Source organism: Macrosteles quadrilineatus, unplaced genomic scaffold (assembly GCF_028750875.1).
Source record: "Macrosteles quadrilineatus isolate MER2022 unplaced genomic scaffold, UCM_ALF_1.0 Scaffold_41__1_contigs__length_1036756, whole genome shotgun sequence".
Taxonomy (NCBI): Eukaryota; Metazoa; Arthropoda; class Insecta; order Hemiptera; family Cicadellidae; genus Macrosteles; species Macrosteles quadrilineatus.
This window is the reverse complement of record NW_026542634.1, coordinates 808,251-830,151: the sequence shown is the minus strand read 5'-3', so window position 1 is coordinate 830,151 and position 21,901 is coordinate 808,251. Positions and strand designations below refer to the sequence as shown.

The window sequence follows — 21,901 nt, the reverse complement described above, 5'->3', positions numbered from 1 at the left end:
GACAATAAGTCGTGGAAGTAGTCCAGGTGGATTGCGACATCACTCCCAGTACGTAGAAGTCTCTATAGGCCACTTTTTGATGCATAGTACGTGGTGGTAGCGTCGGCAGATAATCGTTTTAGAACGGGTTCCTATCGGTATGCAAGTGGGTGCCATGGTATCCGGGCAGTCCAGGAGGCCATTGACCAAATTGAAGAGTGTCAGTAGCTGAGTGGTGCCGCCTCACGTGTAGAGGGGTGAGGCCAAAAAGAGATTCAACCTCGCTTGCCTCACTCACAGGGGTACGTATAGGTAGTCAAACCTAAGCCTGCATCCAAGAAGTCTGACGAAGTGGTGCTCGATGCTTTCCAACTGGTTAATGTGGTTCAGTAGATGAGGGGACCAAATTGTGGATCCATACTCAAGTATTGGAAGAACAAGAGCTTTATACAAGGTACAACGAGAGTAAGGGGTGAGTTGAAACCCTTTGTCGATCTTAGGATGAATCCATCAGAGAGTTTGCTCTTGCTTAGTGATGTGCGTAATGTGCTCGATTGGATTTAGCGATAGTGTCATATAATAACTCCCAGATCTTCAAATTTGGAAACCCTCTTTAGAACTGATTCATTGCTCGTGAATTGAGAAGTCTGAACACCGTTAGAATGAGATAACTACACATTTGTCCACATTACTCCAGTCTTCAATGTTGCTAAGAGAGTTTTGGAGATAAGTTTTGGCCTATTCGTACCCCTTGCATGTTTACTATCGAGTATAAGATATATATAATATCATACGTATTGTTATGTTAAATACAGCATATTAATTAATTAACATATTATTGTAAATGGTGGTTACCGTAAAATAAATAAATCAAAATAAGTATAATCAATGCCTATACTTTTTCTATATAATACAATTAACTTTTTTGTTGAATCCATAAAGCCCCCATTGATTAGTAATGGTGTTTTAAAAAATAAGCATGAGTAATAATTAAATATTATGTCTAAATTACATTCGGTTGTGAAACTAACATTGTTATTTAGTAACTATTTTACGTATTTGCTCAATGAAAACTAAACCAACTGTACTGTCAAATATCGTATTCTCCACCCTGTTTGGTACGAAAAGACTAGAGACATTCAGTTCAGTTCAGACAGAGAAGAACAACAAATTATTGACATTAATGTGATGGCTCACCAGAATTAGTATTACGTTAGTTGTATGGCAAGGCAAACGGAATACAGACAATTGTGTCAAGTGTTATAGTCCTGATGTAGTACAATAGTAATACAGCGAATTGTAATAATGTTTAAGACAGTATACATGTATTAGCAGACTGTAAAAGCACAAGCCGGTTACCCGCCATGTTACAATGTCAAACACTGGTGTCAGTTTTATGTTTTTGTATATCAACTTATTCACTTCTTGGGTTGTCCCTTCAATCCGAAGGTAAGTGTTATGATTAACCGTGCTTATAAATATTAGTGTTAACGCTTCACAAACAATTCTTCAAAGCTTTACCTCTATACAAACAATACTCTTTGATAGAGCCTATGCCTTGGCCATGCTCTGCCATTATTAGACCCTAGTTTATTTTTATAAAGATAATGCATATGTCCTATCTAATGCCTATTGGTAAAACTATGTGGGACATCACAATACAAAGCAGATGGATATATCAGGTATACGGTCAACTTATTGTTAATTAGTTACAGTGCCATATCATCACCTAATTGTAGGATAGGCTATCTAGCAGTTGAGAACTTGTGTGAACCTGGCAATAACTTGGCAATAAGTAGTACGCCCGCCCGCTAAAATCTATTGCTGGCCGTTTTGCGGCAAAATGCGACCGCGTAACATGAAACCGATGATGTCACCAGATAGAGGACAGTTTAACGGACACAACAGTATCAATATCATGTACCTGGGGAATTGGAAAGGGGGGGTAAAGTCAGCAATAAGTAGTGGGCGCGCCCGAAAAAATCTATTGCCGGCCGTATTGCGGAAAAATACGTCCGCGAGCAAAAATAACGACGATGCCAACAGATAGAGGACACTTCAACGGACACGACAGTATCAACATCATGTACCTGGAGAGTAATTTTGGGGGGGTTAAACCAGCAATAAGTAGTGGGCGCGCCCGAAAAAATCTATTCCCGGCCGTTTTGCGGAAAAATACGTCCGCGAGCAATAATAACGACGATGCCAACAGATAGAGGACACTTCAACGGACACGACAGTATCAACATCATGTACCTGGGGAGTAATATAAGGGGGGTAAAACCAGCAATAAGTAGTGGGCGCGCCCGAAAATATCTATTCCCGGCCGTATTGCGGAAAAATACGTCCGCGAGCAATAATAACGACGATGCCAAAAGATAGAGGACACTTCAACGGACACGACAGTATCAACATCATGTACCTGGGGAGTAATATAAGGGGGGTAAAACCAGCAATAAGTTGTGTGCGCGCCCTTTCAAATCTATTGCTGGCCGTATTGCGGAGAAATACGTCCGCGAGCAATAATAACGACGACGCCAACAGATAGAGGACACTTCCACGGACACGACAGTATCAACATCATGTACCTGGGGAGTAATTTAGGGGGGGTAAAACCAGCAATAAGTAATGCGCGCGCCCGATAAAATCTATTGCTGGCCGTATTGCCGAAAAATACGTCCGCAAGCAATATTAACAATGATGCCAACAGATAGAGGACAATTCAACGGACACGACAGTATCAACATCATGTACCTGGGGAGTAATATAAGGGGGGTAAAACCAGTAATAAGTTGTGCGCGCGCCCTTTCAAATCTATTGCTGGCCGTATTGCGGAGAAATACGTCCGCGAGCAATAATAACGACGACGCCAACAGATAGAGGACACTTCAACGAACACGACAGTATCAACTTCATGTACCGTACCTAGGGAGTAATTTAGGGGGGGTAAAAGTTATTGCTCGCGGACGTATTTTTCGGCAATACGGCCAGCAACAGACTTTATCGGGCGCGCGCACAACTTATTGCTGGTTTTACCCCCCTATATTACTCCCCAAGTACATGATATTGACACTGTCGTGTCCGTTGAAGTGTCCTCTATCTGTTGGCATCATTGTTAATATTGCTTGCGGACGTATTTTTCGGCAATACGGCCAGCAATAGATTTTATCGGGCGCGCGCACTACTTATTGCTGGTTTTACCCCGCTTATATTACTCCCCAGGTACATGATGTTGATACTGTCGTGTCCGTTGAAGTGTCCTCTATCTGTTGGTATCGTCGTTATTATTGCTCGCGGACGTATTTTTCTGCAATACGGCCGGGAATAGATTTTTTCGGGCGCGCCCACTACTTATTGCTGGTTTTACCCCCCCCCTAAATTACTCCCCAGGTACATGATGTTGATACTGTCGTGTCCGTTGAAGTGTCCTCTATCTGTTGGCATCGTCGTTATTATTGCTCGCGGACGTATTTTTCCGCAATACGGCCGGGAATAGATTTTTTCGGGCGCGCCCACTACTTATTGCTGGTTTTACCCCCCTTATATTACTCCCCAGGTACATGATGTTGATACTGTGATGTCCGTTGAAGGGTCCTCTATCTGTTGGCGTCGTCGTTATTATTGCTCGCGGACGTATCTTTCCGCAATACGGCCGGGAATAGATTTTTTCAGGCGCGCCCACTACTTATTGCTGGTTTTACCCCCCCTAAATTACTCCCCAGGTACATGATGTTGATACTGTCGTGTCCGTTGAAGTGTCCTCTATCTGTTGGCATCGTCGTTATTATTGCTCGCGGACGTATTTCTCCGCAATACGGCCAGCAATAGATTTGAAAGGGCGCGCGCACAGCTTATTGCTGGTTTTACCCCCCTTATATTACTCCCCAGGTACATGATGTTGATACTGTGGTGTCCGTTGAAGGGTCCTCTATCTGTTGGCGTCGTCGTTATTATTGCTCGCGGACGTATTTCTCCGAAATACGGCCAGCAATAGATTTGAAAGGGCGCGCGCACAACTTATTGCTGGTTTTACCCCCCTTATATTACTCCCCAGGTACATGATGTTGATACTGTCGTGTCCGTTGAAGTGTCCTCTATCTGTTGGCATCGTCGTTATTATTGCTCGCGGACGTATTTTTCCGCAATACGGCCGGCAATAGATTTCTTCGGGCGCGCCCACTACTTATTGCTGACTTTACCCCCCCTTTCTTATTCCCCAGGTACATGATATTGATGCTGTTGTGTCCGTTAAACTGTCCTCTATCTGGTGACATCATCGGTTTCATGTTACGCGGTCGCATTTTGCCGCAAAACGGCCAGCAATAGATTTTTTCGGGCGCGCGCACTACTTATGGCTGGAGTTATTGCCAGGTTCACACCAATCAGTTGAGTCAACAAAGCCTATCATACCCAATCAGTTTTCTGATTAACTTAAACGTATATAGTAATCCACACACTTCTCCTTGCTCAACAAATTCACATCCAAGACTTAATACACAGTATTTTACGGGAAATCATTTTTCCAATGTCAAATGCTTGGGACAAAAGGCGTGTCCACATAAAACAATTCTAAAGCACCGATCTTAAGTTTATATTTTGGTTTTTACCATCCTAACTCATAGACATTGCAGTTTAGTATTTTTTAGAATTGGTGAATTTAAGTAGGGTATAGCCTAAGTTTATTACCGGTTACTTACTTAGGTACCTTGATATTTTAATAACAGGCACATCTGCTAGAATGGCTCGCTATAGGCCTAAGTAAATTCAAAACGTAACAACGAATATAACCTGACTTTTGTCCTTACTCACACTTAGACGCTTGGTTTGTATCCTTATTGAAAAACAATGTAGTTTACCATTCATCCCTCTGAGATAACATAAACAAACAGACTTAAAAAACACTATAAGTTACTTTCGATCCTTAACCTAAAATGCTGTTGATTAACTAAGAGTGTTTTTTTTTGCTTTATTTTAATGGATTGGATTCAATTTGGCATTGGGAACATTGACTGAGCCAAAAATGTTAAACACTAAAAATAAAAATCTATTGTGTTTGAACTGGTCGCCTATTTGTGGATTGTGCTGAGGTTTGTAAAAACATCACGATAAAACTTACCATGTAACAATCAGGCATTGGGGGGTGGTTCATATTATAAAGATGCAGTTGTCAGCAATACTGTGTGATAAAGCTGGTAAAGCCTCAGTAAACAAAAGTTTATAACTTATTGTTTATTGATCTAATGAAGACAAAAATTTATTTGATATCTGAGATCAGTTAGTGAAATATAGTGCATATCCCTTTCAGCGCCAACTACCGATATATCGGCACTCTCATTATATTCTAAAAACGCCAACTGCCGATATATCGGCATAATCAAGTCTTTTGGATTTTTTATGCGTTACAAGGAAGAATGGGATGAAATGTTGAGTCAAATCATTACCTACTGGAGACAAAACATAGGTACTGTATCTCATAATATCACCACTGAATCCAACATCACATTAAGGAATGACAACCATTACCTCCGTAAATTTCAAAGCCAAGTTCCTACCAAGTCCGGCCCAAGAATTCTTCATTAAGGACATTTCCTTACCCATTATCGTACTTTACCCCCTCTTAACCGCCGTACAGGGAGCGGCTAAATGATCTGACTGTTGAGCGAGTAAGTGGCGGAGGGTGTTGGGAATAGGAGCGTTCTAAAGCCTACGTGCGGACATTTTTAGTAGCCATGGAGCTGTGGACAGGACAGCTGAGCACCATGTATTTGTAGTGGAAGTGTTTTTTTTTTAAGTGGCAGTTCCTGTGTAGCTGTTCATCAGCAGTTCCGTAGACGTTTCAATGTGGGTCCGAGGGTAAAAGTCCCAACTCGAAACACCATTTTGCTGTGGGTGGGTAACTTCAGAGCTACTAGTTCAGCATTAAAAAAAAATCAACAGGCTGTCCAAGACCCCGGACGCCAGAGAACGTCGAGAGATTGAGAGAAGCTGTGGAAGCTAGTCCTCTGCGGCTTGCACGTAAATAAGCTGCTGTTCTGCCCATAAAATAAGTCTGGCCGCTCGGTAGAAGAGTATTACGATACGACCTGCACTTTCATTCATACAAAATTGCAATCGTGCAGCAGTTGAAGCCCTGGAGTGGTTATGCTAAGCACATCTCGTTTTCTGAACAAGTGATTGATTTGCTTACACGTCACAAAATTGTCATTATTCGAGTGACAAATCACACTTTCCAACCACACCACACAGTCCTCCTCACTCTCTTGACGTTCTCTGGCGTCTGGGCTGACCTTGGATGGCCTGTTGATTTTAGTTTCAATGCTGAACTAGTAGCTTTAAAGTTACCCACCCACAGCAAAATGGTGTTTCGAGTTGGGAATTTTCTACTGAACATCTACACAGGAATTGCCACTTAAAAAAAATTCCACTTCAAATACATGGTGCTCAGCCGTCCACAGCTCCATGGCTTCTAAAAATGTCCGCACGTTGGCTTTGTAATGCCCCTATTTCCACCACCCTCTGCCACTCACTCTCTTGAATGGGCTACAAAGAAAACCGTCAGATCATTTTGCTCCCTGTAATAGGGCCATAAGTTTCCAGTCATCTGGCAATGAATCTCTGCATTAGATATGTTTTTTACAACAACAAAAAATTATCACTGACCTTATCTCACATGCAGCGAGAGATTCAATAGGTTTACAAATTTGTTAGACTTACAGCGAAGCGTATAGACAGATATAGAGCTGCAAATGGTGTGATTCTATTCTCAAATGAGGCCTGTAAGCAGTAAGCCAACTCCTTGTTGCGGCGTACACTCAAACTACGGAGCTATAGGCCTACACCTGAGCGGCCCTTACTTAAAAAACGCCCCTCATATAAACATATATAGACCCTATATATTTGATATTTTTAAAATCTAATTTTAAATGTACACCTAAAATTGAAACCATACATCTTATGGGTTGAATAGACCTATTTGTAGCTAGATTTTTTTCTGTTAGGGAGTTTATCGCAAACAAGTTTTAGTGAGCTGGAAAAAAAATATTATTTTAGTTTCGTGACATCTCTCTGATTCAGTTCTAATTAGGCATATGCCTAAGCTCCTAATTTGTTTTGAAAGTTTCAGATTTTTCACCCAGTTCTCATTGTAATTTTTGATGTAGGGACAAAGATCAGTGTTTTAACCCGTTTTTAGCCTAAACATATACACTGTTTCACACAAGTCCCAGAAGTTTTAAACACAAACATCCACCTATGTGCATTGAATCACACATGCAAGCTCTAGTGTTGTTTTTTAGGCTTAAGTGGCACTCGGTCCGGCTGGCCGATACAGTGACATGGTAGCTCAGTAGGCTAAGGCATTGCACTGACAACTGTAGTGCTGAAATCTTTCTAGATATAATTGATGTACGTATGCAATCCATACTAAGCATACTGATCTACGTATGTCTTTTACTTGGTGTGAAAGCCCACCTAACTTACACAAACACTTACACTCACTTAACAAACGGTGTCCAGCTTGGGTGGAAGTTAAGGACATTACTGAGTTTACTAGGGATTGCATTTAACACCTTATTTGTTTTTTTACACTAGAATAGAAGAAAAAAGCAGACATTTTTCATTTTTGCTTTTATTTAAGTTAAACATGGACAAAAATACATTAGGCTATGCAATACTGTCAATACAGAAGTTTTGAAAATTGTTGAAAACTACTTAAAACTGTCAGAAACACTCTAATGATTGGAAATAATAAACGTCATAGGCTAGTACCTAGAGTTGCTGCCTTCCAAAGCTCTGAAATAAGTCAATAGGCTTCATTTTTATGGTGCAGGGTGTATAAGACAAAAGTCGAACGGAATCTTTTTGATGAGATATATCTTGGAAGGCTCATACATTGAAGTAATTTAGTTTAATTGACCTACAGAAGTTAAATGTTACGCTACTCGCCTCCTGTTCACCACTCTGTAGGGGTGGGAAGCAGTTTTATGACTAAGAAAGGCAGTTACGTTTTGTTCAGGATGGTCCTACCTAACTATGGAAATGTGTAAAGAATTGTTCTCTTCTTGCTAATCCTTGATAGAAAGGATTGTTCATACCTATTTGAACAAAAGTAATTTTAAGAACACACAGTATGTTTTATTCGATAACAGAGTATAATATACAGACAACTTAACTTTAATGGAGTAGGCCTACGAGAATTCATGACACTTCTTTTAAAATGCTACCCAATTTACAAAAGTAGGAATGCAATATGAACATGAAGTTAAAATTTATATATTGACATCCATGTTTGCTTATTACTTTCCCTTATAGCTTATTTGCCTTGTTAATTTCTGATAACCTTTTTGTGTTTAGTTGAAATTTTAAACTGTCCCTCTAAATCTTCAGAATATTCATTGAGATCCAAACATGTAAATTTAAGTCCTAAATTCAGAAAAATTGCTACTAGAGTTTTCGCTTTGATAATAACGTTTAGCACGATTAAAATTACTCAAGCAATTAAAAAATTCTCTCATTCCTATTATAGTGGCTGAGTAAAGTCTTTTGAATCAGAAGGTTATTATTCTAAAAAAAAAACTGTGAGGATATTATTTTTAGATAACTAACTGACATTGTAAATAAGACATACCCTAAATACTATAGAGGGTATAATGTGCCTGGTATGAGAATAATTATAAATGATTTCTGGTTTGTTCAATATATTTCTGTATAGATATACACATAGTGGGTGATTGATATAAGTGTGCCAACTGTTTAATTCGAAAGACTACAGTTTTTAACTACATTCTAAAAACCCTATAAAATACATAGTTTTCTTATTTTAAAATGCTCTGCCATTTTGGAAAATGGTGGCCATTTTTTAAAAATAGAATCAATATTTTTTTATGTTTCAATGGTATTTTTAGAATGTATATGCAGTTTTAAGACTTATTTACTCCTAGCATTTTCTACATAAAGTTACTCGTATAGGAGCTACATGGCGCAGAATGTACACCGCAAGTAATTTTTTTTAGTTTTAACACGCTGTAACTCCTAAATGAAAAAAAATCTGTAGCTGTAGCATTGCTGTAGCTTAAGATAAAAAATACCAAGAATAAAAATGTTTTAAAATGATATTACTTTCTTACAAAAATCATAAAATATAGGGTCTTCCATAAGAAAAATCTAAGTTGGCAGCCATATTGGAAAAATTGCGCTAAAATTATTTGTTTAACTTGACCAAAATTTTTAAAATCAAAAATCCAAGGCAGTTACAATTTAAATTTTTTTTATATCAATAATAACTTTTGAATAAAACAGCTGGCACACTTATATCAATCACCCTATATAATATTTGTTAAATACGTGTATAGGTTCATTATTATTATTATAATTTTTCCTAGGACGCTAGGCACGAGCCTGGGATTATTTTTCACATTACTTCAGGGGTGTGACCTAGAGGTTGCGTCATTTTCACTTAGATAAAATGCATTGGTGATTTCGCAGGATTTGAACCCAGGACTTCTTGGACCAAAGTCCCGCGCTCTAACCACTAGACCAACTCGCTCCCCAAATAATAATAATTTGTTTGCTCCCCAATAATTTGCTAATAATAGGTTCATTATAAACAAATTAGGCTTTAATGTTAACATGATCTCAGGGTCTTAATACAACATCTCACAATGCACATAATATGTTAAAGTTGCACATAATATGTGAGTTTTTAATAATAAGCTATCAAACATGTGTATGCATATATACTACAACATATTTTAATATTAAATGTTTGGAAATTGAAGTGTTGTTCTGGTTAGCCTAAATCTATATAAATTAAAGACAGAGGTCGTTCAATTCTTTACATGTGATTTTACTTTACATGTGGGTTTTCCAATATGGGCTGAGCTATTCAGTTGACGATTTAAAAAGTGTATAAACTTAGATGGTTGCATATATTTTCAAACTTTGGTTTATCTAATATAATGATTCTTTATTATACCGGTACAATTGTTTTCCAAAGCTGTATTAGAATCTTACCTCAGAACTTTAGCTCAGCTGGAATATTCATAAACATAAACGAATGCAGCTGTGGTAAACAGAGTGTTGTTTAGTTCATGTCTTGGCTGTAACCAAACAGTGTGTACTTAAGACGTTTGGTCATTGTTATTTATGTTGTTGGTAAACGTACGAATCAATGCCTTACTCAGAAAACAATTTGGGGTTTGGTTATCAGGATTATAAACACATTTGTCACTAGAGGAATGTCATTATCCTATGACATGTTTATTAACAGTGTTCGTGGAAGAGGAACTGATGATACAGCATAATACCAGCATATCAAAGCAATTTTGTCAATGGCCTGGAGAATGAAAACTATGCGGCAGGAATGTAAATAGATTTGTACAAAGCTTTTGATATTATCGATCCATTTATATTGATTGACTGATTAGAAGCATATGGTATCATAGGATTACTACATAACTGGTTATCCACTTTCATTATCGTAAACAGTTTGTTAAAATTAATGGAATATTATTTTATGAATGTGATTTGAGATTTAGAATAGCTCAAGGAGGAGTTCTTGGGCCTAATGTTTCTATTTTATGTTAATGATTTGTTAAATTAAATCTACACTCAGATATATATTCTTTTGCAGATGACATAGCTATTATTTGTAAAAATAAGAACTATAAATACTATGATACATAGATGTTTGCTGGAAGATCTAGAAAAATAAGCAATTGGTGTGCTGTAATAAAACTAATTGTAAATGTTAAAAATACAAAATCTATTGATTGATCTTTAACGCAAATGAATCTTATTTTGTTCAATGAGTGGGGATCGAGAAAATTGCCACTTGTATTAGTAGCCGTAGCTGCTTACGTGTTGCTCAGGTTGCTCCGCTGCTCGTATTGTATCCGAGGCCTTACATTTTGTACAGGATATTTGACACTTCTGTTAAAGTCAACTCTAATTTTATTGTAATTTAGTCTGTTTTGGTATCATTCACATTTTTGTGCATATACAAGGAGAGGATAATTTTTAAGTAAGGGCCGTTTTTGAAAATAGCCCTGTAGTTTGCGTGTAAGCCGCAACGAGGCTTCTTGCCGCTTACTGGCATAATCTGTGAACAGAGTGACACCATTTGCAGCTCTGTAGCTAACGTCTGTGATTCTCTGCGTGTTATACATTTTTTTTTTATTATTGAATGCCCAAAGTGAGGTTAGTGATATGTTTGTTTTTATTACAAGAAACATATCTTATGCTAACATTTATCTCTAGATGACCGTAGGTTATGGCATGGCTTAAAGCAATGAGTGAGAGTAAAATGCAAAAATGGTTTACGAGTATAAAAATTGCCGTGAAAACCTTTTTCCTTTGTAATCTTCTAAGAGAAATCTGGGTACCCATTAAAAACCTAATTAATTCCTTCCAAAATTAAGATTTTTCATAGCCATTTCTTAACTCCCTAGCCCATTTCTGCACATTCCCCTCTATCATTGCATTAGGGTCATAAACTTAAGTCCTCTGGCGACGAATGTCAGCATCAGATATTTCTCGTGGTCGAAACATATCACTGACCTTATCTCGCACCTGGTGGAAGATTCTATAATTATAAACTTTTTAAAAACACACAGTAAAGTGTACACAACAGATACAAATCTCCAAATGGTGTATATCTGTTCACAATTGGGGCTAGTAGACAGCTAGGAGTCTTGTTGCGGTGTACCCGTGAGCTACGGAGCTAAAGTAGACAAAAAACGGCTCCTAAAACACAGCCCTCGTACTTTTTTTAACCATATCAACCCTTATATTTTATGTGTTATAAGATATAACTGGTGATCTTATAAATTAACTTGTAACCAAATGTTAAACTATAAAATTAGTGGAGTGGGGTATCAAAAACTGAAAAAAAACCAAAAACTTGACTGACGGGACATTTTAATTTGAATAATTGTTTCATCTGGTTTCTGGCTAGATGCTGACTACCATTGAGTCAGTTGTTATTCATCCCAGTATTATTTCACTTGACAACTGTAATGTTGACTCAATATATATATATAGAAAGCACTACACCCACTTGTAATACAAATATTTTTAATTTGATTGATTGAATGATATACCATATATCAATTCAAATAACTAATAATTGAATTATTTTAATTAAATACGAACTTAGCTATACTATTTGGAAAAATAATGACGAGGCAAAATATTGGTTTGGAAGTAAACTTGTTAAAAAAACTTCTGAATAAATAAGCATAGTATTTAAAATTAAGATTATTTCAAGCATCTCTTAAGCTTTGGGTGAAAGCAGAAGGATCAATTTTAATTATTTACATTATAGAAAGATCTCTTATCAGCTATAAATAGAAAAAAAAAACGTAAGTGTTTCAGCACAGGACACGTATGTTTTCACTCTTATTACAAAGTAGACAGACAGGGTATTGTAGACAGACTGTAATTATTATAGCTGTAATTTTGTTACAGAGGAAAACAGAGTTGAGATTCTAAGAATCTCTGGGAAGAGTGATCTCAAGTTCTGTGAAAACGCCACATTAGAATGTGAAGTTCGACCCATTGAGGCCTCTGTGTGGTGGACGATCAGAGGCGAAAACATCACAGAAAATGACAGGTTGGTAAAACCAGCTACTTGTATATAAACTCCATATATTCAAATTCAAAACTTCTTTATTTGTTTCATGTACAGCAATACAATAAATAGCGTCACAGTTCCTTAATCTAACTCAGTACATTGTTGAATTGTTCAGTTATGAAATTGACAGTTATCTACATACATCAGCATTCACATCAGTTAAATTGTACAACTCCTCAAGAGAGTGAAATGCATTTCTGATCAAAAAACTTTTGAGTTCACTTTTGAACTTGTTTTGATTTTCTGTGCTCAATATTTCTATTGGAATATGTTTTAAAAATACCTATAAAATTTGGTATTAAGTAACGATCTGAATTTTGTTGGTTTTGATCAAAACAAAGTAATATTTTAGCTCATTACTCCTGACACTATAACCTCAACAGTTAACCATTGAACTGCTGGTTACCACCATTTCTTTAGTGCCATTGGTCCCAAATTGACCAATCCATTATTTTACATATTCAAGCTCATAATCATCACAGTGACTCTTATTAAGCATAGATGTTAAGTTAAAAATAAAAAAATTGAATTCTTGTTTTCTAATTTCATGATGGTTGGCCAGTGGATCGTTAAAATTAGCACTAATAAGGTTTATGTTACCTGTCTTCTGTCTCCAATCCATGGTAGTTTTAAGAAACTACAGCTGTTTCGTGCCCTCTACTGGCACATCCTCAGGTTTGGTGAACGCCAGCTTTTCTATAAAATATCCCTCGGTGTTGAGTTCGTCATGGTTTTACGAAATACATGTAGACATTTACACACACAAAAACACGCACAAAACATTTAAACACTAATTAAGGAACGACTGCGAAATGTGATACGGCGCCGGTGAAGGGTAAGTCGCGACTGTCATGTGTCGGCAGCGCTGACCCCTACCCCTGTTCTATCCTTATCTAACCTTTCTTTTGTTTGGTAATCAGTTATCAGGATGGCTGTGTTGTAAATTATATTAGAGTCAAAGGACTGTTTTTCGTTCAAAATATGATGTGGTTGTTCTTTTGATGCCCTATATATTTCGTATTCTTCTATCGTATCCATATAGCGTCCTTTATTGCAAAAGTGTAAAATATCTATATTATTGTGAATGTCTGTATAGTTATGGTTTGTGGCTGTTAGGTGGTTGGAAAAAGCTGATTTAGAGTTATTTTACAGTAGGTGCTCTTTAAATCGGGTTGTGAAAGATCTGGCAGTTTGTCCTATGTAAAAACTGGGAAAGTTGTCGCATTTTAATAGATTCCGGTTTTGTTGTTGTTATCTATGTGGGATCTGTTCTTGACTCTGACCTATGACGACAGCTTGTTTGTCACTTAAACGATACTGTTATATCATTTTTTGACAGTTCTTTTCGTAGAGTATCATTTAAAACTACACCGAATTCAGTGCTAACATATTTTTTGTTATTTTCTTTGGAGGTTACTTCGGTTCGGTTACGGTGTTTTCTGATCAATGAGGTTGCTACTGTATCCATTTGACACTGCAATATGCTTTATCATCTTAACTTCGTTATTGTAGTTGGTTGGGTTGAGTGGTACGGTGAGTAGACGATGGACGAAACTATTGTAGGCGGATAATTTGTGGCTATAGGGGTGGTGTGATGATGAGTGGATAGTTTGGTCAGTTATAGTCGGCTTCCTGTAGATATTGAGCTCTAAGTTACTGTCTTTTCTTGTTATAGTGAGATCCAGGAAATTAATAGATTTAGATACTTCCATTTCAAGAGTGAATTTCATTTTTTATGTACATTGTTGAGGTATGTTTTGAGAATGCTGATTTGTCTAATGTTACCGTTGAACAATACAAGTGTGTCGTCCACATATCTTCTGTAAAAAACTATTTTGCTACGTTGGCGGTTCGAGTCCGAACAAAAGTGTTGATTTTCTAAGTTGTTCAGAAATAATTCGGTGAGAATACTTGATAGCGGCGATCCCATCGTTAACCCTTCATTCTGTTTATAATATTTGTTCTCAAATGTGAAGTAGCTCTGTTTTAGGACACAGCGCACTAAATTTATCAGTTCATTATATATAATAAACAATATTATAAACAGAATGAAGGGTTAACGATCAAAAACGGTAAGAGATTTGAAGCAAATATTTGAAAGAATTTTCATGGTCAGGAATGAAATTTTCCATGAGACTCACCCACGTGTATTTTTGAAAATCGCACTCCTTCACCTTCAAAAAATGCCCTGCACTTCAAAAATTTGTAAAATGACTTGACATGTTTTTAATTTTTGAAACTACTTTTCCAACATATATTTTTACTTTTAATGATACCAACATTGAAAGAAAAGTGCCTTAAGTGACATTTTAAAATTGTAACCTACAAAAAAAAAAAATTAACGCTTGTTGGGCCAAACCGTTGTGCACGGGTGGTCTGATTCACCCTGTCTAAATTTGCTTTCACATCAGTTTTCATGTTCAAAACTCATATGATTGATACTTGTTTCAGATTCAAAGTGGTTGCCAGGGATTCAGGGGACACTATGATAAGTGTCTTGATAATGACATGTGCGACTCTGGATGACATTGGCAACTATTCTTGTCACGCTTCTCCTTCTGATTGGACAGACGACCAAGTTTCTCAAACATTTCCCATTGACATTACAAGTGAGTGGTTTTAAATATGGACCATTTTCATAAATATAATTGAAAGAAATCTTTTCATTCGAGTGGAGCTTAATCGACTTTTAATGTAATATTTAATTATTCATGTTCAGTTAAACCTCAACCTAGAAACATGGAGTGAGGTGAGAAAGTTACGATTACTCTAAGTTATGGTATATACAGGGTGTTCAAAAGTCTATTTTAGTTGTAAAATTAGACAAACCTGACTGCCTAAGCCTTATTCTACCCCATTTTACAACTAAGAATGGTGATATTTTAGCTATTTTTATCTGGTCTTTTTGAACTTGATATCATTTGGTAGGAAATAAAACTGTTCTTTAAATTTGTTTATAAAATCAGCCATATTTTAGTAATTTAAGTTTAAAAAATTAAAATGGCTGCCATTTTGAAATCTGTGTTTGAATTAAGATAACTTTTTTTATAATGAAAATTAATAGGTATTGAATTGGGACGTTAAAAGTGTGTTAATGGCCACACGGTTTTATCATTTTCATGTAGGCTTCTTTTTATTTACAATCAAATCTAGGTTTTATAACTATGGGTAGTAATCCTTAGCTTTTAAGTATTAACCCTCTAGGTGTCAAATGTCAACTCATCGATGGTAACAACCTGTTTTGGGATGTCAAGCATGGATGCATCGACGGTTACTTATATTCTCTTAATTCAGTTGATTTTACTCCCATTTGGACTAGATTTAAATCACTGTAAGTAAATCCTATATCGTTACTCATTTGTCAATATCCAGATGTTTTGAGAAAGTCAAAAGTTTTTTGTTGCCGTGTTGCATGTTGTTGTTTACAAGATGTTTGTTACTATAGGTTATTCTCTATTGAAAATGGATTTTAATCTCTCGGAAGGGTTAAGTTAGTTAAGTTAGTTTTAGTAATTCTTTATTTTGTAATGTATTCCTAAGTCAAGTGCTATTCCCCATAAAAACAAACCTCATTGTAATTTATCTCATTTTCCAGTCCCTGGTCAAGTAGTCTCCACCCAGGATGTTCGAGAGAAGCTGGGAAGCAGTGGCAACCTGAGCTGTACCTTCTCAGGATATCCTTTGTACCAGTTGGAGTGGCGGAAGGACAATCACTCTATCCCAGAGTCCAGGTGGGGCTTACCTTTCTAGTCGGGTCCGCGGAATTGGCTAACTCTGGAACTCGCTAACCCCATGTTAAACGCCCTATCTTCAAATTTAGTCGATGAGAGGAACTCGCTAACTTGTTCGGTTTCGGAATTGGCTAACTCCGGAACCCGCTAACCCGCTCTAGAGCCGGGTTAGCGAATTCCGTCCTCGCACGGAAGTCGCTAACTCGGTCCCTCGGCGGAACTCGCTAACTCCCAATCAGAAGCCTCGCGAGCCGTCCAATGGGAGCAAAGCACGGATATTTTTGGCCAGTGTTGCCGAAAGTGTAGTACCTATATCGTATCTGTACCATAATGTCGTATCCTACGATTAATTAGGAGTAAGAGCAACGTAGTCGATAAAATAAATATATTTAGAAGTATGTTTAACATTATTCCTATGATTATTATTGTGGAAAATGCATTATAGTCTTACCATAGATAGACTAACCAACACAAGTAAACTTTACATCCCATTGTAAACGTTGAAGCTCGTTTTTTGTGTCTAGTTCATGTCCGGTGACACTGATCGCTAGTGTCGACAAAATTGTGTTTATATTATTTTATAGTTAACTTCATGATTTGTTCTTTACTGTTTGGTTATATAACTAGGGTACGTGTTATTAGTTGTGATTAGAACGTTTTATTTGGTTAAACGAGGTTTTAAATTACTGAAAACAAGAAACAATTGTAAACAAAACACGACCTCTAAAGATAGTGCACCGGACAGAACTAACAATAAAACTGTCTTCAGCTGATCCATAAGGATGAGAAATGAACTAATATAAGGGAGTATATTTTATATGTGGGTTTCTTACTTAAATAGTAGCTTATTGGTATGCAAAAAGATAAAAATGCACATTTAATTTGGATCTATTACATGTTATGAAATATTTATTTTCGTAGTCCGCCATTTGTTTCTTTTATTCGAATAAATACCATTTTGTAAATTTCTGCAAATAAAATTATTGAGTTTATTTTATATACTGGGCTTGTAACCTTGAATCATAAATCATAATACAATTTAAACGTTAAACGTCATTAAAGAATTACATTGTAGTGGTAATGTATTTTTAAATAGAGCTATTGAATTTAAATACATATTTATCGATACATTATAAAGTGGTAGGCCTAATGTATTCATGGATTGTATTAAAAGTTAGTCTATGCATAAATACAACTTGTAAATTTCTTTTATCGTAGGCTATTAGTGTAGGCCCGGCGTCATCCTCTTAATTTTGTTGAATTAATATTAACTAGTGTACATTTTGCTCGAATTCGAGCAATTGCAAAGTATTACAGGAGTTATTTCAAAACGAATAACAGTCATATTTACAATGAGTTTAAAAGAGCCAACTCAAAGATTACTGGTGTGTAACTCAGACCATGTTTATCTTCGTTATTGATAAACCTAAAGCATTCCGGCCGGTTTTCTCCTACTCAAAATGCCTCGCTGTACAGGCAACACAGGTCATTGATAGAGGGCCAATTGAGAACGAAAAGTCGTTTTCGGGTAGTGTTAATGGGCGCATTTGTAACCTAATAGTTGAGATTGTCCAGGGTCAGGTGCTGACTGTGATGAGTTAAGCCTATTAAGCGCCACTGTTCTTTAGCTACGGTCGTTATCACGATTACGCCTCTTGTCTATATTTCGTTGTCGTCGCGTCGGAGGCATTTAAAAGAAAAAACAACAAATAAACAAATGATAGCTACACAAAACAACGATAAATGCACAAATTTAAGTTACAATCATGCTAACACGACCAGTCATGGCGACATAAAACAACGATAAATACACAAATTTAAGATACAACCATACTAACACGATCCGTCTTAAGGGTTATGTTTACACAAACTCAAATCTATATCTATAAAAGAGGAACTATGTATGTGTGTGTGTATGTATATACGTTATGGACTCCGAAACCGCTCGACAGATTGTAATGAAACTTTCAGGCATTATTAAGCATCTTTCAAGGATGGTTCGAGTGAAGTTTGGTGCAGATCTGTCAAAAGGGCTCTGCCCCAGAGGGTTTTAAGTGGGCCAATGTCAGACTTTTTGATCTACAATGTTTACAAATAAATATAATTTAAAAGCAGATGTTTACTTTCACCAACTGTTTTGTACGTTTGAATAACTACAACATTCTGTATTAGCATTAGTCATGATTTGAAATAGTGCCACAGTGTTTCTACAGATTGCAGCACAGAAAACTATTTTACTTTTAAATAAGTCCAAATGTATTAAACCCCAATCGCAGCACACCTGTGCACTTAACAACGTTTAAATTCTCCAATGTTAAATATTAAAACATAAAAACCTTTATAAAAGTACTGTATTATAAACAATAAAAGGGATGCATTTTTTAAATGTATGACAACAACTAATTTGCAACCAAAAGGTGAGTGAGCGTAGCGAACGAACATCAACCTGGAGGCGAGTAAGCGTAGCGAACGAGCTAACCTGAAAACAAGTGAGCGCAGCGAACGATTTCCAACCTGAAGGTGAGTGAGCGTAGCGATCGAACTTCAACCGGGACGTGATTGAGCCATGCGAATACTTAATGAAGTTAAACGGGGCAAAGCCCGTGGGTACAGCTAGTATTAAATAAATGTACTCAATGCGTTTCATTGAATTTAAAAATAAATGACAGCAATTAAATTATACAGCTGATCAAAATGTTAACAATTATGTTCTTCATAAGGATAACATGGGAACTTTTAAAGCCACTGGGGCAGAGCCCAAGGGACTTTTTTCAAAGATGTAAGGCCAGTTTGCAGATCTACGCAACACGCTCTTTCCAATGAGACGTCAATTGATAAAATCGGTTAAGAAATGGCAGAGGAGTTCAACCGACAAAGTTTCATGTAGCGTATTAATTATATAGATTTTACGTCTTTCAGTAGGCCTACTTTTTAAAAGTCTGGAGTTTTTCTCTTGGATGATTCTAAATGGATCCAGGCGTTCTTGTTTGTTACAATTCTATGAATTGGTGGCCATAGCTAAAATTACTTAATCTTATCCAAAACAGTAATTTTAATTCACGATTCTTAATAAACGAATTGACGGATTTTCCTGATTTGAGTGTTGGGTTTCCTTTATATTGCTTTCACAATCGATATAAACTATACCAAGCCATTGCTCGGTTCACCGTTCCCCAGTACTGAGCTCCACAATAGACAATAGAGCTATTGTCTATTGTGGAGCTCAGTACTGGGGAACGGTGAACCGAGCAATGGCTTGGTATAGTTTATATCGATTGTGAAAGCAATATAAAGGAAACCCAAAACTCAAATCAGGAAAATCCGTCAATTCGTTTATTAAGAATCGTGAATTAAAATAACCGTGTCACGTTTTATTATATGAACTAGCTGTACCCGCGGGCTTTGCCCCGTTTTACTTCATAACGCCTCTTTCACACGACGCGGCGCGCGCCGTGCGGCGCCCGCCGGATCCGGCGTAGGGCTATGGGAGTATATGAGTCCTTTCACACTATGTCCGGCGCGCGCCGCGCGGCGAATTCGCCGCACGGCGCGCGAGTTACCGCCGGATGCACCTTGAGCCGGACGACAGCGCCGCGCGGCGTCCACGCCGGACAACTCGGTGAAGGTGCATTGGTTCTTATGGGAGCTTTCACACGGTGCGGCGCGCGCCGCACGGCCCAACCCCTACGCTGCCTCATTTTAGGCAAACTACCTGACCAAGAGGGTGCAACAGTTAATTAAGAAATTATATATCGTTGTATCGGAAAATAATATATTTAAAGTTATTACAAAACATACATTTTTATGTTAATCCCATGCAAATCGACCAACTTAAAGTATTAAAACAAAAATTTTCCTTTAATAACTAGAGGAAAATATTTAGTATTAAATTAATTAATTAAAAAATTAAATTAGTAATTTATACGTAATGAAACATTTTTTTTTAACTTCTAAAATACAATATTTTCAGATATGACGAATACATATATATAATACGTGAAGGTGATTTCTACGAAATACTACTCCTCCTTTAATAATGAACCGATTTTTACAAACCATGTGTCAAAATTAAGTATTTGTTGTGTACACGCCCCCTTTCACCAATTCCTGTAGTTAAAGTCCTCGGGCTTTGCCCCTCAGGCCATCAAAATCCCAATGTATATATTTCCCAACAGACTAAAAATTGTGAAAGTTCTTGAACTCCCATACCGATTTGCATAGTTTAAGTTACATGATATGACTATTTATTTTTCCAAGATCTTTCACTGGGGAGATTCTTGGTCAAGTCATTTACTTATATTATGCCTTTTACTAATTGTTCACAGTTGTACTAAACAGATTGTAAAATAAAATAAAGTTAAAAAAAATCTTATGAAGACAAGATTTTGTTTAGTTAAACGGACGAATAATTTGTATTAATTACAGATGTTCATAGTACACACATGATACACACAAGAGTTTTCGTTTTCAGTTTCGATAGATGGAGTGGAGTGAGCGTTCGTTTTCAGAGTGAGTTTATTATATTTAAAATTATCCTATTCATTTAATTTGAACTTTTAAGTGGAGTATTAATTTAAAAGCCACAACTGAACAGAAAATAATAAATATTTAGGAGTGCCGTACGGCGCGCGCCGCACGAAACCGTACTAGTGTGAAGACACACGCTTGTCCGGCGCAGCGCCGCGCGGCGGACGCCGTACGGCGCGCGCCGCTTCGTGTGAAAGAGGCGTAAGTGAGCTCGTTCGCATGGCTCAATCACGTCCTGGTTGAAGTTCGTTCGTTACGCTCACTCACCTTTAGGTTGGAGCTCGTTCGCTGCGCTCACTTGCCTTCAGGTTAGCTCGTTCGCTACGCTAACTCGCCTCCAGGTTGAAGTTTGTTCGCTACGCTCATTCACCTTTTGGTTGCATATTAGCTGTTGTCACTTCTGTGTATAATGTCTACATTAAACCAGAAATAAATGCTGTAAAAAATAAAAATAAAAAAAAATAATAGTGCTGCACCCTGTTGGTAATTCTTGTAACTTTAATGCTATTGAACGTCATAGAATAGAACCAACTTGTTTAATTGAAACAGCTGTTAAGATTCATTAATTCCATTTAAATATGAGTACTCATAAGGTTAACATGGGAAACTCCAGAGCCACTGGGGCGGAGCCCGAGAGTCCGATCAGAATAAAAACAACTTAGTTTTCCTGCCTAAAGAAACAGTGTACCAAATTTCAGCCTCCTAGGTAAATGGGAAGTGGGAGAATTAGTGATGAGTGAGTGAGTGACCGAGTGAGTCAGTCAGTCAGTGAGGGCTTTGCCTTTTATATATAGGCCTATAGATATTATATCTTCTACTATTTTTTACTAGTGGTGCTTAGGTGTACAATCTAAAAACGGTTTTATAACATGTAACATAAATCTGTTTTCCGTGTTTAAGAACTTGCGTGTATTTTAGCTTAGTTTCGTAGAGGTTTAATTATTTAGTACCAATTAAACTGAAATTTTAATATTTTTCATATTCTATTATTTTCTTTTGTACTGATGGCATTTATATTTAAGATCGAAATCAT

At 37.0% G+C, this 21,901-nt stretch overlaps 1 protein-coding gene across 1 annotated transcript in view; it reads left to right on the top strand.

Moving 5' to 3' along the window:
• The first annotated feature begins 1,186 nt into the window (after positions 1 to 1,186).
• Positions 1,187 to 21,901, top strand: part of LOC129005886 (tyrosine-protein phosphatase 69D-like) — a 94,782-nt gene continuing 74,067 nt past the window's right edge. The window contains exons 1-4 of the mRNA XM_054434922.1: positions 1,187 to 1,428; positions 12,445 to 12,589; positions 15,062 to 15,219; positions 16,206 to 16,341. Of these exons, the coding sequence (XP_054290897.1) occupies positions 1,344 to 1,428; positions 12,445 to 12,589; positions 15,062 to 15,219; positions 16,206 to 16,341 (524 nt within the window). The 5' untranslated portion in view covers positions 1,187 to 1,343. The remainder of the gene's footprint in view (positions 1,429 to 12,444; positions 12,590 to 15,061; positions 15,220 to 16,205; positions 16,342 to 21,901) is intronic.